We start from the raw sequence: 16,954 nt of genomic DNA, 5'->3' as shown, positions 1-16,954 counted from the left end.
AGGTTGGGTATTGGGATGCATTGGGAAAACTCACCAAAATCATCATGAACTGGTTTTCTTTCATGGCACCACAGCATCCCAGGAAACCCAGAATCATGATGACAGCGCCCACAAAAATTAATATATTCACAGCAATAAAGAGGTTAAGGTCAGCATCCCCAGGAGCGAGAATCTGAAAATGAAAAAGAGATTAATGACAGAAAATTCCTTTTCTTAATATTTGCTATTCAACAAATATCCACTGGGGAACTGCTATGTGCCAAACCCTGTTCTAAGACACCGAGATGCCATAGTGACGTAAACAAGCAAAAATTCCTGCCTTTAAGGAGCTTACCTTCTATTGAGATGTTACTTGTGCAATGTTCCAATTTTATGCCTTTTGAAGATTTATATTGGGTGGAAGAAATGCAATAGGCTTTCAAATAAAAATTTTTTAAAGTTTAGAAGAATCAGTTTTATCCATGATGTGATCTTTGATTTGCATATTTTGTGTTTTATACCTAAGTATGACTTCACTTTCACTTTTCACTTCATGCATTGGAGAAGGAAATGGCAACCCACTCCAGTGTTCTTGCCTGGAGAATCCCAGGGATGGGGGAGCCTGGTGGGCTGCCATCTATGGGGTCGCACAGAGTCGGACACAACTGAAGCAACTTAGCAGCAGCAGCAGCAGCATAAATATGTTTTTATGGTAGTTAAGTTATAAAGCCTAAATTCCTCAAACTACTGATTCAACAGTATGAGTAAATCTTTAAAACATTATGTTGAGATAAATGTACCATATACAAAAGAGTGACTGCTGTATAATTCCATTTATATAGCAATCCAGAATAGATAAATCTATGCAAAAATAAACAAATGGTATCTCATCAAACTTACAAGCTTATGCATAGCAAAGGAAACCATAAACAAAACTAAAAGACAACCTACAAAATGAGAGAAAATATTTGCAAACAATGCGACCTACAAGGGATTAATTTACAAAAGATACAAATAACTCATGCTATCAACAGCAACAACAACAAAAACAACCCAATCAAAAAATAGGCAGAAGAACTAAATGGACATTTCTACAAGAACATAAAGATAGCTAACACACATGTAAAAGGTGCTCAATATAGCTTACTATTAAAGAAATGCAAATCAAAACTATAATGAGATATCTCATATCAATTAGAATGGCCATAATGAAGTCTACAAAAAAGTGAGGGAGAGGGTGTGGATAAAAGGGATCCCTCCTACATGGTTGGTGGGATGTAAGCTGGTGCAGTCACTATGGGAAGCAGTATGGAGGTTCCTCAAAAACTAAAAATAGATTTGCCATATTACCCAGCAATCCTACTCCTAGGCATATATCTGGATAAAACTATGTCAAAAAAGATGCATCCTTATGTTCAAAGCAACACTATTCACAACAGCCAAGACATGGAACAGCCTAAATGTCCATCAGTGGATGAATGGATAAAGAAGATATGCTACATATGCTATTTAAAATAGCTAGGACATAGAAGCAACCTAGATGTCCATTGACAGATGAATGGATAAAGAAGTTGTGGTGTATATACAAAATGGAATGTTATTCAGCTATAAAAAGGAATGCATTTGAGTCAGTTCCAATGAGATGGATGGACCTAGAGCTTATTATACAGAGTGAAGTCAAAAAGAGAAAGACAAATATCATTATTAATGCATATAGAGAGAGTCTAGAAAGATGGTACTGACGGTCCTATTTACAGGGCAGCAAAAGAGATGCAGACATAAAGGACAGACTTTTGGTCACAGTAGACAGGGGAGAAGGTGGGATGACTGGAGAGAGTATTAGTGAAACATATACATTACCATATGTAAAATATAGTCAGTGGGAATTTGCTGTATGATGCAGGAAACCCAAAGCCAGTGCTCTGTGATAATCTAGAAGGGTGGGATGGAGAGGGAGGTGGGATGGAGGTTTAAGAGAGATGGAACACATGTATACCTATGGCTGATTCATGTTGATGTATGGCAGAAATCATCACAATATTGTAAAGTAATTATTCTCCAATTAAAAATAAAATTTAAAAATTTTTTAAAGAAGATATGCTGTTATTCATACAAGGTCTGATATTCAACATTGTCTGATATTCATACAATGCTACACACACATACACACACACACACACATACTCACAATATGGAATACTACTCAGCCATTAAAAAGAATAAAGTAATGACATTTGCAGTAATATCAAAGAACCCAGAGATTACCATAGTAAGTAAAGTAAGTCAGAAAGAGAAAGATAAATACCATATCATATAACTTATATGCAGAATCTAAAATATGACACAAATGAACTTTTATGAAACAGACTCACAGACATAGAGAGCAGACTTGTGGTTGCCAAGGCGGAGGTGGGGTGGGAGGGGATGGAGTGGGAATTTGAGGTTAACAGATGAAAACTATTATGTACAGAATGAGTAAACAACAAGGCCCTACTGTGTAGCACAGGGAACTGTATTCAATATTCAATAAACCTAATGGAAAAGAATATTTTAAAAGAATGCATATATATATATATATATGTACAGTATAATTAAATCACTTTTCTGTACAGCAGAAGTTAGCATAACATTGTAAATCAACTATATTTTTATTTTTAAAAAATATCCAGATGGGGAATTAAAAAAAGAGTAGATAAATCTAAGCTATGGTGATAGGAATCAGAGCAGTGATGGACTTTGAGCAGAGTATCAAGTAAAGAGGGAACAGACTGCAAAGGGATATGAGGAAACTTTCATGAGTTAATAAAAATTCTTCTCATTTTGATTGTAATAGTGATTACAGAGGGCTATACATTTGCCAAAACAAGCCAACCGTATTTTAAACTAAGAAAATAAGTCTAGTTCCTGATATTCCATATCAAGCCTATCTTGTTCCCAGGAAGTATAGTCTATAGTCTTCCAGAAACTCTTTATTTTGCCTGACTATTTAGAAATGCGATATTGAGGAAAACATCTTAGGTCTCTTTATGATGGGCTGGACAACCAACCCTGCATAATTTGGTTCTTCTCTTCCCCACATACATAACCTTCATCACCGTCATAACACCTAGCCTCAATCTATCTCTTGCTCTACAGATATGATCAGAAGCAAATCACAATGAAACAATGAAACCTTGTGTCTGCGTGATATATGAGTGCTGTGAGCAACCCATTCATCTCTCAGGAGCTTTATCTACTGGGTTATTTCTAGGCGGATCACTAGTTCTTACACTAGCTAAGAAGGTGCCTTCTGGGATCTGCGGCACAGCATGCAGATGTGTGCCTTTAACAGGAAATGCCAAAACACAAACTACTACTACTACTCACTACTACTCATGACCTTTACATTTTTAAAGACTTTTAAAATCAATTCATAGCCTAGACAAAGCCTTTGTTTGACAATCAGAAGGAAGGAGTGTGCCAAAGATGTAAGTGCACTAAAAACAAAATCTATATTCTATATATATTCAGAGTCTTTATAAATTAGTTTCTAATCATGAAAGTCAACTAACTTTACTGGGCTCCAGTTTCCCACTTATGAAAGGAATTAGGTCAGCCTCTGTGAATACCCAATGCTTCTTTTGTCTTTAAGAGTTGATGCTTACAGATAATGTTTCAATTGCATATTTAGAAAGCTTGGTTATGTCCTAAAGATTTTTTTGCCTCTTTTTCAGGCTTTTCTGGTTTCTTTTTTTTTTTTTTTTAATTGGTTTGCTTGTTAAGATTGGAGCTAAGAAATCAGTTTTGTTAGTAACCAGGCATGGCATCTGAGTCCAAAAAAGCAGCATCAGGAAACCTGGTCTACCCACTCACCATCAAGGTTGTTTCATGACATCGTAGCCAGTCAGGAAAACCCTAATATATCCAAGACAGTTGAAGCTTCACCAGCTGAGTTATCAGTACTTTGTTCAGACAACCCAGATATAGAAATAGTAAGTCAAATAGCTACCAGTGAGATGTGAACAGAGTGTTGTTGCTGTTATTTAGTCACTCAGTTGTGCCTGAATCTTTGCGACTCCACAGACTGTAACCTGCCAGGTTCCTCTGTCCATGGGATTTTCTGGGCAGGAATACTGGAATGGGTTGCCATTTCCTTTTCCAGGGGATCTTCCCAACCCAGGGATGGAACTCATATCTCTTGAGTTTCCTGCATTGGCAGGCGGGTTCTTTACCACTGAGCCACCTGGGAGGTCCCTGGAGTGTGGCCAGCACTTATTTGGCAGGTAATGAAGCACTTCTAGGAGAAGGCAATGGCACCCCACTCCAGTACTGTTGCCCGGAAAATCCCATGGACGGAGGAGCCTGGTAGGCTGCAGTCCATGGGGTCCTTAAGAGTCAGACACGACTGAGTGACTTCACTTTCACTTTCCACTTTCATGCATTGGAGAAGGAAATGGCAACCCACTCCAGTGTTCTTGCCTGGAGAATCCCATGGACGGAGAAGCCTGGTGGGCTGCAGTCCATTGGGTCGCACAGAGTCGGACACGACTGAAGCGACTTGGCGGCAGTGGCCGCGGAAGCACTTCTATGAGACTGATCTGGGCACAGCGACCCTCTACCAACGTGGCCAGAAAGCAATGTGCTGGCTACCTGACGATCACTGTTTTAAGACCAGCCCAACAAGTGGCTATTCTTATTTAGAAACAAAATGAAAATTTGAGTTCAGGTATTTGTTTCAGGGGATAGATGTGTGTGCATGGTGACTGAGTCATGTCTGACTCTTTGCAACCCCATGGACTGTAGCCTGCCAGGCTCCCCTGTCCATAGGATTCTCCAGGCGAGAATACTGGAGTGGGTTGCCTTTTCCTTCTACAGGGGTTCTTCTTGACCCAGGGATTGAACCCACATCTCCTGCATTGATTGGCAGGCATATTCTTACCACTGTGCCACCTGGGAAGCCCTCAGGGGAGAGACAGCAGAGTTTTAAAAGCTGTCTGGGAAGAACACTGTCTCTGTGTGTCTTCGGATGAGGGGGGAATTTCTATAGGAAAGGACAGAACCTTGAAGAAGAAGGCTCAGGGTCCTCTTCGGATTATAAGGAATCTCCTAGGATGGCTGTACATACACTTTGCCTCATGCAGGGCTGAGTTCATCCTGAGGGAGAACAAGGCATTTCTAGGGGACACTTTAGCACCCATGGCTTTGCTAAAAGCTGTGCACAAAGACATCCTGGCATCCTTTTTTTCTGTGTTTGCTCTCAGGTCTCCCCTTCTAAAACTTCTCCTGTTTTTCCAGTAGTAAAATTTGGTTCTCTGCACAGTCTTGATTCTTTGTCACTGACTTTGAATAAATATGTCAATTTCTCATCTGTCAAGCTGGTTAAAGTTATCCTGGAAAATACTGCCTTTTGTTTAGGGATAGAGACAGAGTACAAGAGTCAAAATATAACTCAAGATGATGTCTAGCTCTATTAACTCATTCTTATCCCCAGATTTGGAGTAACTCTCTCAAGGACAGCTCTTTAATACATTCAATGTGTGTGATTTCTGAGACTAAACACCAAGTTTGTTTACCAGAGGCACTGAGGGGAAATACAGCATTCCCATATCTACCAGAAACATTATAAAATTTTAAAATGAAATACAGGTTGCACACCCATCTTAAAAAAGGCCAAAGTACCCTCTAAATCAATGGCTGTTCATCTCTATGCTTATTTATGAGTTCCCAAGTCAGACACCAGTTTCTCAATGATTCTGTACATTTTTTAATACTGTTCTTGGCTCAAATTTCAGAATCCAAGGACATCAAGAAGTCACAGTTATATTTATCAGTATAAAACAACAAAGTCCAGATGGAATAGAATGTTATCAACTCATTGTCACACCTGTCTCCGACTCAGTATCCTCACCATGGCAAGGCTCAGAATGAAGATGTGCTTAATCACCGCTGTGATTTTCTGGGTTCTCTAATGGTAGAAAGCAAATTTTAAAGGAAAGGAAAGAAAGGGAAAAGAAAGAAAGAGGGAAGGAGTAAAGAAAAGGAGGGAAAAAAAGAAGGAAAAACAGGAGAGAAACAGTGAGAGAGAGAAGGTGAGAAAAAAAAAGAAAGGTCCAGAAAACCCACCTATTTTAGGAAAAATAATCAGAAGAGATGTCAACTTGCTTTTTCTTTCAACTAGGTTATTATGTCTAATAGCATATAATTGCACCATGGTCAAATAAGTTTTAATAGATAATGAATTACCTGAATTTTTGTTTTAAGAATATCTTAATACTTATTAGATAGGAACTGATATTCCTACTAAAGAGGAAACTTTACTTGGGCAAACACTTTGAAATGGCCCTAGAAGTAGATAGAATATGTGAGTCTGAACAGTGGCGAGAATCCAGATAACAGAGCACAAGGTAACTGCCCTGCAAGAAGTAAGAATCATAATTTCAAGGATGGAACATCCCTGAGAAGAAGGGAGGCAGGAGAAAGGATCAGGGAAGTCAGACAATGATGCCAGGCACCTGTGCTGACTAAAATTGACAGAACAATCCCACACACACCCTCCCCACCCCCACCCCCACCCCCACACTCTTTCCACACTGTGACACTGTGGTATGGAACAGAAACCATGTGTATGGAAATAAAGACTAGAGCCAGAATTAACTGTATGAACTAAACTTCCTCCAGACCTGCAGAAATCCTGATAAGTGCTTTGGGAGCCATGGAATGGCATGTGGTGGGAGAAATGGGATCCTGCTAATCTTATCTTGATGTCAGGAAGTTGGACATCACCAGTCAACTGCTGAGTTACATGGCTATGACCAGCCTTTTACTGTTACAAGGGATTACCCTCAACACCAGCTGCCCAAGTCATTACAGCTATCTTTGAATTTTGCTGCCTTTAAAACAGTTAAAAAAAAGAAAATAGATTTAAGTAATTCTTCTCCAAGAGAACATCTTAGCATCTTTCCTTTTGTAGCACCACCTCACCTTGGAATCAGCCAAATTAATTGTCAATGTCTTGTACAAAAATTTCTCTTGGTTGGAGAGGCAAAGCAGTCTATATCCTGTAGATAATTTCAGGCTATACTTTAACAAATAATGAAGAAGGCTAATTTCTGCCTTGGCCCCTTCTCACCGCTACTTTAAATGCAATCTTCCTATTTAGGGAGTAATATCTTCTCCGTTCTCCAGAAGGACTCATTAATGCCTAACACAGTGCCAGGCACAAAGTGAGTAACCTTGATTAATTAAATTATAAAATCACTTAACACAAATAATTATGTGAGGCAGTTAGAAAAACACTATAAAAACAGTTTTTTATTATTATCATTACTTTCATTGCTATAAGAGAAATAAACTACTTTGTCAGTGGACTAACATATTTATTTACCTCTTGACCAATTTTCCCTGCTTGTATTGAAATAGCTACAGAAAGGATAATGGCACCACATAGCTGCAGAAAAAAGGAAAAAAAATGTTAGAGTGTGCCTAAGATAAACTAAAACTCTAATTCCATACAACCCTAGCCATCTGCTTACAATGGTTTATCATTAATTCTACCATTATAACCTAAAAGACATAAATGAGGAATATTCATGTATAGATTATTGCTTGAATGTTCCACTGTAGTTGGAAAGTTTGATAAGAATAATCTGTTTCCTATTCACAGTCATTCATAGGTCTAGGACAAGAAGTCGTCTTCACTATGGGGGACAGGAAAGATGGTTTTCCATATTTCAACTCTGTTTTTGCTAGATTTTAGCATGCAAAGAGCTTCTAGGTGGTGCAGTGGTAAAAAATCCACCTGCCAACGCAGGAGACACAAGAGACCTGGGTTCGATCCCTGGGTCGGGAAGATCCCCTGGAGTAGGAAATGGTAACCTGCTCCAGTATTCTTGCCTGGAAAATTCCATGGACAGACGAGACTTGTGGGCTAGAGTCCATGGGGTCACAGAGAGTCAGACACGACTGAGCACACACATGCACACTCACACAACATACAAAAGTTATGTCATAACAGTTTTAAGAAAAAATATCCTTATCAGGCCTCTGGGCTTGTCTCTCAGAAGCTGTCTTAGACCTAAAAGGAAGGGCGTAACTGATAATCACCAAACATTCCTACCAGATTCAAGTCAGATACACAGGCAATAGTAGAACATTTGAGAAAATTTGCAATTAAACAACAACGGTTTACAACATTTTTGTGCCCAAACAAACTCTTTAAAATAGCTCTTTTAGGTAGTAAAGCTTACCCAGAGAAGAGGAACGATGAGGAACAGTATTTAAAGTCTTAAGTTCCTGTAAGGACTGTACCAGATTATTTAATTTGGACCAAGGCCAACACATAAAATGTGAAACACATTTTACTTTAGTGTAAGAAAAAACCTTGTCTTTTAGGTTTGGGGGTTTTGTTTTGTTTGTTTATGATGTAAATGTTGTAGCCTTAAAAAAAATCAAAGATCTATTATTAGACAGAGATGTTGAGAACAAGCTTGGTAACCAACAGACACAGCAGTAGACCTTAGAGGAGTTTCCAGACGATTCTGGCCTCACGGTGCTCTGACAGAGGAATGTCTGGGTCCTCCAAACCCCACGACCTGGTGGCATCCTTGCTTTCATGAATGGGCTGTATGCTTGGGCTGTATGCTCCAAGCTCCCAAAGAGCTGTTTCACTGAATGGCTTCTCATTACATTTGGTGTGGAAGCAGACTCAGGGCTTTGTGAAAGCATTAGTAAGTGCAATGAGGGGCTAAACCTATGCTCCCTAATAGATCTCAGAAACCATCTAAATTCAAACATTTCATTTCAATAAAGAAACTGGAGTCTCCCAAGAGATAACTGTCACATGGCGAAAATCCAGCACCACTCCAAATTTAGCCCTGCCCTTACTTCAACACAACACACACAATGGAAAACCAAAGCTTTCTACCAGAGAACTCTTTGCCAAAGCACCAAATAACCTATAATATTTAGTTATCTTATAGGTGTGCACACACACACTGTAAAACACAAAACATTGAAAAAAACAGACTTTAGAGTCTGAAAACCCTTCTTCTTTTCCTTCTTTCTGCTAAATCCTAATTTCATTTGCAGATGGAGATCAATGCTCATTTTAGTGGATCTTATTAATAAATAAATCTGTAAGAATTTATGTCAAATGATAATGAGACCCTCTAGGATTTTTAGTAATTTTATAACAGTTGGATTTTTATTTGTTATTTCAATTTGTTGACTGACATTTTTCTTTCTTTCTCTTTTTCTCTCTTTCACAGGTAGATTTAGATTAATTGTCTTAATAGTCACTCTGACTTTCAGTTTTAACTGAAAATAACATTAATTATATGAATAGTTATTATGATTATATTTACTTGACTTTTTAATGAAATTATGCATGAGACAATTTTAAGAAATGCATAATTTATTAATTAAATTAATTAAATAACTTTTATATAAAGAATAATCAATCTAGAGTCATGATTGATACTAACTTGTTTTATCCCAATTGTTGTAACACTGACCTTCATAATGGTTCTTGGAGCCCTTTCTCCAGTTTGACTTTAAGCATTCACTCCTGATCTTTTTATAATGTCTTAAATAATTTGGAGTATGAATTAAAAAATAAGCATCCAGGTCTGTCCTCCTCTCTGTTGTTAAGGTTGTAAAAGGAAATGTGATATGTTGGGCCCCCAGGCCCCCACAGTGGATACTGCAGAACTTACGAGGCCTTCTTCACCCACTTGGCCCCCTTCCTGGTTTCTCTTTGAAGAAAGTCATTTTTGTTGCCACTCAGCTCTCCTGAGACATCTTTCTTTCTATGAAATTAGGATGCAATTGGTCTGAACCAGCATTCTACGAAATTAGGTAATTGACACTTGCTTACGAGTATGCTATGGACTGAGTTATGTGCCCCCTTTCTATGTTGAAACCCTAATCCCCAACGTGACTATATTTGGGGTACGTACCCAAAGTGGAGTGACACCTCCCTCTAGCCCCACAGATTCCTTGTCCCATGAAGTTGGAAAAGGATAAGAGTAGGGCTAAAATACTATCACATCAGATTCCAGTATTTTTAAATTAAAAAGCAATTTGATTGTTGGAACTGGAAAAATAGCATTAATTGAATTATTGTGTGTCAGTCCTTAGTCACAAACCTTCATAAAGTAGATTAGTTAATCTTCACCATTGATCCTACCACATAAAATTACCATCATTGAACAAGTGCAGAGACTGAGGCAAAGAAAAGTCAAGGAACATAGGTCTTTACAACTGTTGCTCTTACATGAGATATCTCATCTAGAGATTGTAGATCCCACCACTATGCTGATGGGAAGAACAAGGCCTTTTCAGGGAAGTCAGAAATATCTAACTGAAATCCATAACATCAGATAGACTTCATTATCAGGAAAACAGGTCACAAAGCAATGTAGATTCAGGATTTGCATCTCAGTCTTTTAGTTTCTTCAAAATCCACTTTCTTTCCATTCTTCTAATTTATGCTAAAAGAATTTCTGCCTTATCATAATTCTTGCCATCTTATTTCTTCTTCTGTTTCAAAATCCAACATTGGAATTTACTTCTCACTATGCAGAGTGGTTTCATATTGCTATCTCATAAAACTCCCTACACAATGATGGCTGAAATACCTGTTTCTTAAATATTTATTCAGCATTATTCTGAGTTCCTTGTATGTATGAACCCATCTAAACTTCACAACAGCCCATAAAGTTAAAACTATTACTAGTCCCATTTTGTAGATAAGGAACTGTAAAGCTCAGAGAGGTTAACTGATTTCCCCAGAGTCACACAGCTGGTGATGAAAAAACTGAGGTTCAACTCTTGACCTCTGGGCTCCAGGACTTTTGTCATTGTTATAGTTCCAAGCTAACTGCATAGTGGTAGGAAACCATTATATTTACAAAGTTCACACATTTTCGTCATGGTCAAGTTTTAACTTGGGGGACTTCATGAATCAGAATGAAATATAATCGCGCCTTATTTTTCAGGGATCTCATCTCATAGTTATGTCTACTCTGCTTTGTTGTTGTTTAGTTACTAGTCATGACCGACTCTTTGAGATCCCATGGCCTATAGCCCACCAGGCTCCTCTGTCTATGGGATTTCCCAGGCAAGAATACTGGAGTGGGTTACCGTTTCCTTTTCCAGGGGATCTTCCCAACACAAGGATCAAACCTGCACCTCCTGCATTGGCAGGCAGATTCTTTACCACTGAGCCACCAAAAGCCCCTACTCTGCTTTTACTGTTTTAATTGCTCTCGGCACATCCAATCTAGAGGCCCAGGTACCATATAAAATGCAACGATGACATTGAAATATTGGTTTCTGAACTCTCTCAATTCCTGACATCCTTCTGCTGTTTTCAAAACTTTTCATGTGTTAACTTCCTTCAGCTGTTAACACATTTAGTTTTATAACCTGGCTCCTCCTTCTCACCTTCCCCCATTTGGGTTTAGTAAAGTTACTTCACTCTGCTTTCTTTCATGAAAAGCCGGCCTTTACACAATCTCTGCCTCTGGCAATGATTTCACCGTATCTGTGTGCTACAGGCCTTGTGTTCCATGCTTGTTGTCATTATCATTGTTTAGTCACTAAGTCATATCCAACTCTTTTGTGACCTTGTGGACTGCAACCTGCCAGGTTTCTTCTGCACCAGACCCCTAAGATACTCCAAGCATCCAAAACACTCCTAAGCCAGACTTATCTAAGAGGACCATAAGAAAATGTGGGCAGTTTATCTGTTTCAACACAATAGGAGAAATAGGTTTCATACCTATCATTTACCTATTCTCTACCATACCTCTCATTCACTCTAATTTGCATCAAACTCTAGCATGAGTGATTAAAAATGATTTTTAGTTTCACTTATTTTTCTTCAATTGCTTATTCTAACCAATAGAAATGACTACCCACTTAAGTGACATGTCTCAAGTTCTCTTACAAAAGAAAGTGGTATGTTAGCTTAAATGACCATATGCATATGTTGGAGCTATTTCAACATCTGGCCCTGCTTTACAAAGGCTTAGCTTCTCGAAAGTTACAGCAGAAAGAATGCATTTGAAAACACAAGGTCATGGATATCTACAAGAAAACCACATCAGTGAGACTGTAAAATATTTGCTTAAGTAAACATTAGAAATGTGACAAATTGCTAATTTCCTATGAAGGATTGTAAAACTCCAGCTGAGAACTCTGGGTTGGGAGTACAGGGAAGAATAAAATAGGAATAGATCCCTAACCTCACAGACTCCTCCTGCTCTAACTTTTGAATGAAAATATTGATGTCACCTGTTGGCTGAGAAGTTATTATCAGCCTTTATGACGGTTGGGAAGATCCCCTGGAGAAGGGAAAGTCTACCCACTCCAGTATTCTGGCCTGAAGAACTCCATGGACTACAGTCCATGGGGTCACAAAGAGTTGGGCATGACTGAGCGACTTTCACTTGCATTTTTCATGACTGTTGCTCTTACTCAATATACCTAAAGATTGTACATCCCACCACTATGCTGAAGGGAAGAACAAGGCCTTTTGAGGGGAAGTTAGAAACATTTAACTGAAATCCATACCATCAGCAAAGCAAACATAGAGGTAAACATAAAATAATCACAGCTTTCCAGGAAAGCAGTGACAATGTTCGGGCACAGCATGTGCAGATGTCTACAGCTCACCTTGTACGCCCACTGTAAATTTATAATCCTGAAACTGTAACATACCCGTTTCCTAGACTGTCCTTTTCATTTCAGTTTAAAATTCAGATCTCTTTCAAATTCCTGATAAGCAATTTAATGAAACACTGACCTCTTATGTATTTACACTAGTCATCAAAATTTTGTATGCTGTTTTTATACAACAGGGATATATTTTGATTATTTTATAATTTGAGAATTGTTACTAGTTTGAAGACTCTGAGACATGTTATTAAAATAGAAGCATATTTATTAGCATATTTCTATTTCAGTTTGTTTAAATGGCTGATATGTATTGTGTATTATAAAAAGACAATGGTTGCAGCTTTTTAAAAACAGGTATCAGGACTTATTGGAGAAATAGCCAATTGCAGGTCTGGGGCAGGAAACAAGAAAGTGAGCCTGGAACATCTTATCATCTAAATAGTGAAGAAGTTATCAAAGTTATTAGGGCCATGTAGAAAGGACTCAGGAGCCAAAGTGAAGATGCTCCCATTGCCAAAAATGGAATAAATTACACATCAGTGAGGATAAGAATGGTGATAGTATTATTTTTAAGGATATTTTTAAAACTACTTGCTTATTACTGCCGTATGATAACAGAAAATTAACTCATCATTCTGAAATCTGTTGAGTAAAGAGTAAAAACATTTATGCTTCTTTCTCAAAAAATAAAAACTGGGCACCAATGTTAACCAAGCAGTAAATGCTAAATCTCTCCTTGTTGAAAGTATTCCAGCTAATAAATGAAGGGAATGATAAATATAGGATATCACCACTCTGAGATGCTTAATGAACTGAAAGGTTTAGGTTCTTAAGTACCAATAGCTACTAACATCACAAAAAGAGAGATGGTCAGAGAGTATATACCTTTTGATGAAAGAACAAAATATCACTTATAAATTAGTTATCCCCTATATACCCCAAATAATAACCTGAATCTTATCAAATTGCCAAATGCAACTACTAAGTTAGAGATAATATAGAAGACAAGGGAACACATTAAACTATACCATGGATCAGTTCAGTTCAGTTCAGTTCAGTCACTCAGTCGTGTCCAACTCTTTGCGACCCCATGAATTGCAGCACGCCAGGCCTCCCTGTCCATCACCAACTCCCAGAGTTCACTCAGACTCACGTCCATCGAGTCAGTGATGCCATCCAGCCATCTCATCCTCTGTCATCCCCTTCTCCTCCTGCCCCCAATCCCTCCCAGCATCAGAGTCTTTTACAATGAGTCAACTCTTCACATGAGGTGGCCAAAGTACTGGAGTTTCAGCTTTAGCATCATTCCTTCCAAAGAAATCCCAGGGCTGATGTCATTCAGAATGGACTGGTTGGATCTCCTTGCAGTCCAAGGGACTCTCAAGAGTCTTCTCCTACACCACAGTTCAAAAGTATCAATTCTTCCACGCTCAGCCTTCTTCACAGTCCAACTCTCACATCCATACATGACCACTGGAAAAACCATAGCCTTGACTAGACGGACCTTTGTTGGCAAAGTAATGTCTCTGCTTTTGAATATGCTATCTAGGTTGGTCTTAACTTTTCTTCCAAGGAGTAAGCGTCTTTTAATTTCATGGCTGCAGTCACCATCTGCAGTGATTTTGGAGCCCAGAAAAATAAAGTCTGACACTGTTTCCACTGTTTCCCCATCTATTTCCCATGAAGTGATGGGACCACATACCACGATCTTCGTTTTCTGAATGTTGAGCTTTAAGCCAACTTTTTCACTCTCCACTTTCATTTTCATCAAGAGGCTTTTTAGTTACCATGGACTATGATATGCAAACAGAAAAATCCAGATCACGGAAAATATAAGACAATCCAAACATGCAACTATATAAAGTTTCTGGGGGAGGAGTGGGGAGATGAACCTAGATGGAGAACCTAAAAATGAAAACTGACATAAAAGATATATAAACCCATCACAGTGTTTGGACTTTGTTTGTATTCAGATTCAAAGAGGAACATTTGTGAGGCAACTGGAAATTTGAATCTTGAATAGATACTTGATAAGCAATTTAAAAATTGTCATTAATTTAGTGTGATGGTTGCATTTTTTAAAAAGAGAATTCTTTATCTTTTAGAGATATACATTAAAGTATTTACAGATGAAATGGTACATCCAGGATTTGTTTCAAGATAATATGCAGGGTGGGGGAAAGTATATGAGAATATCGATACGGAAAGACTGGCCATGGTTTCATGGCTCTTGGGCTTGGCTGATGGGATTGATTACCCTTTTATATTTTGTGAATGTTTGAGATTCTCCATAATAAAAACTTAAAAGCAAAGCCAACCAAAGCACATAGGCATTTCTTTGTTAAACACTCTCAGTGTTTAATCAATTTTAAATATTTCAAAGGGAAGAAATTGATCAGAACAAACTTCTAAAATCTGGCATTGTATTCATGTGCGTCATTTAATATTTGCAAAAGCAGCCCATTTTTCTAAAGAAAAGAGGAAGCACAAAGAACAAAACTTCTTTATTTTATTTACCTATATTCTCTCTTATTTACTTTACCAATATATCACTTGTACTCATTAGGACTACTGACATTGAAAGTCATTCTGGGCAGTAAGAGTGTATACATCTACTTAAGTTTGATTAAGAGTATCATTATTTTAATAGGAAATAGAAATTTACCAACATGTAGATACCAGCTGCCCATTTGCCAGGTGGAAAAAAAAAAAAAAAAAGAACTTTATTCTGCTTATACTGTATAAGTCATTTTTCAATATAATACACAAAATAATTTTTTCATTTAAGCATTTTGGGCTATTTCTACTGACTTACTTTTAAACAATCTTTAACGGCACCACTTATATTACAAATGATAGCATCAATTTTCCAACATCCCAATCCATATCTTTATATCCATACGTATTTATATCCATATATTTCCATTTTTCAGTGTTAGATGCTGCTTATCAATGTTATTTCTCATGTCAGTAGACTTTTAAGAGAAATGTAAGAGTTGGCTAAAGCACAAACTTTATTGATTAAAAGATGAGGTGATAATACATCAAAATACTAGCTTTAAATTTCTGATTCAAAAGTAGTGGCTTAGTTTAATCTTTCCATGATTAAATAATTTTATTGTTTCTCTCTCAAGTTTAGAATGACTATTGTTTTTTCTTTGGACCTTTGAAAATGATCCTCTTCTGATGTCTTTGCACTCGACCATTCATCTGTTTCAAACCCAGGTGTAAAGATTAGAATTATGGAATTGGGCTCCAGGTGGAATCAGATCAGATTTTTCACAGTCCTTAAACTAAGGACAACTATGTGATATACAGCTAAGAACTGTCCTTTAGTTAAGGGATATTTTTTTCCTCTGTGATTGTTTTATAACAATATCAAAATATTTATGAAATGCCTATCCCCACAGAACCTGAGGTGCACTTTTGGGGGTCGTTGTCTCATTTTCAATACTGAAATAACCAAAGAAAGAACAAACGCGTTCCAACAAGTCAATGGAAAATATATTCTCCTCCTCCTCCTATTTCTCTAGTGCAGTCTGTTCTCATTTATGTTATTTGTATCAAGATGCCCTTTCTTGCATAAAATTGATAATTATAAGAAAAACACTTACCCAGAACACAAAGTTGAAGATAAACATAGTACATTTTAAACAGACGTTTACACCTGCCATGTTGGGAAAGGATCAGGAATCCTGATACTGTGAGTTTAACTGTTCCTTCTAGGATTGTTCTGTGATGGCTCTGGAGTAATTTGCCTGCAGAGATTTCTGCACTCACACCTTCAGAACAAAAATAGAAAGCAAAGAAGTGGAGGGGGGAGAGTGATAATCTGGTTATTAAAGTGGATAAAAAAAATTAACCCACACATTTAAATATCACAAGGACTATCTCCAGGCAGCTGTGTTCTTTTGCTTGCCATGGCTCCTGGGGTATTGGGTCAGAATATTTATGATCCTTTCTCCAAAACTGCCTCCCCTAAAGTAACTACTAGGTCAAGGGAGAGGGGCTGGAGCAGGGAGAGAAGGGCACAGCCGTAATACAACGTTGTTGGATTCAGATAACACAACCTGGCTTGCCCTGCCTCTACTTCCATTACAGGGAATAAGACTGTTTTGCCCTGAGATAAAGGGACATTGTGTGTCACCTCATTTTTGCACTGCCTTTTCTCAAGAGTACAAAATTTGTTCTCGATGCAACAAAATGCATTTAGAAATCTGCAAAGTCTTCAGGCTTAGCTACAGCAATCCTTTATCCTTAACCCCAGAAGAGTGAGAACAACCATTACCTAGACCTGCCTTCCAAAGCTTCGAAA

At 37.9% G+C, this 16,954-nt stretch overlaps 1 protein-coding gene across 1 annotated transcript in view; it reads right to left on the bottom strand.

Moving 5' to 3' along the window:
- Positions 1-16,313, bottom strand: part of TSPAN8 (tetraspanin 8) — a 34,970-nt gene extending 18,657 nt beyond the window's left edge. The window contains exons 1-3 of the mRNA XM_055566401.1: positions 16,254-16,313; positions 7,343-7,405; positions 35-172 (exon numbers count right to left, since the gene is read on the bottom strand). Of these exons, the coding sequence (XP_055422376.1) occupies positions 35-172; positions 7,343-7,405; positions 16,254-16,313 (261 nt within the window). The remainder of the gene's footprint in view (positions 1-34; positions 173-7,342; positions 7,406-16,253) is intronic.
- Positions 16,314-16,954: the final 641 nt, after the last annotated feature.

Source organism: Bubalus kerabau, chromosome 1 (genome assembly GCF_029407905.1).
Source record: "Bubalus kerabau isolate K-KA32 ecotype Philippines breed swamp buffalo chromosome 1, PCC_UOA_SB_1v2, whole genome shotgun sequence".
Lineage (NCBI taxonomy): Eukaryota > Metazoa > Chordata > Mammalia > Artiodactyla > Bovidae > Bubalus > Bubalus kerabau.
Note: the sequence above shows the minus strand (reverse complement) of the source record. Positions and strands in the feature narration are given on the sequence as shown.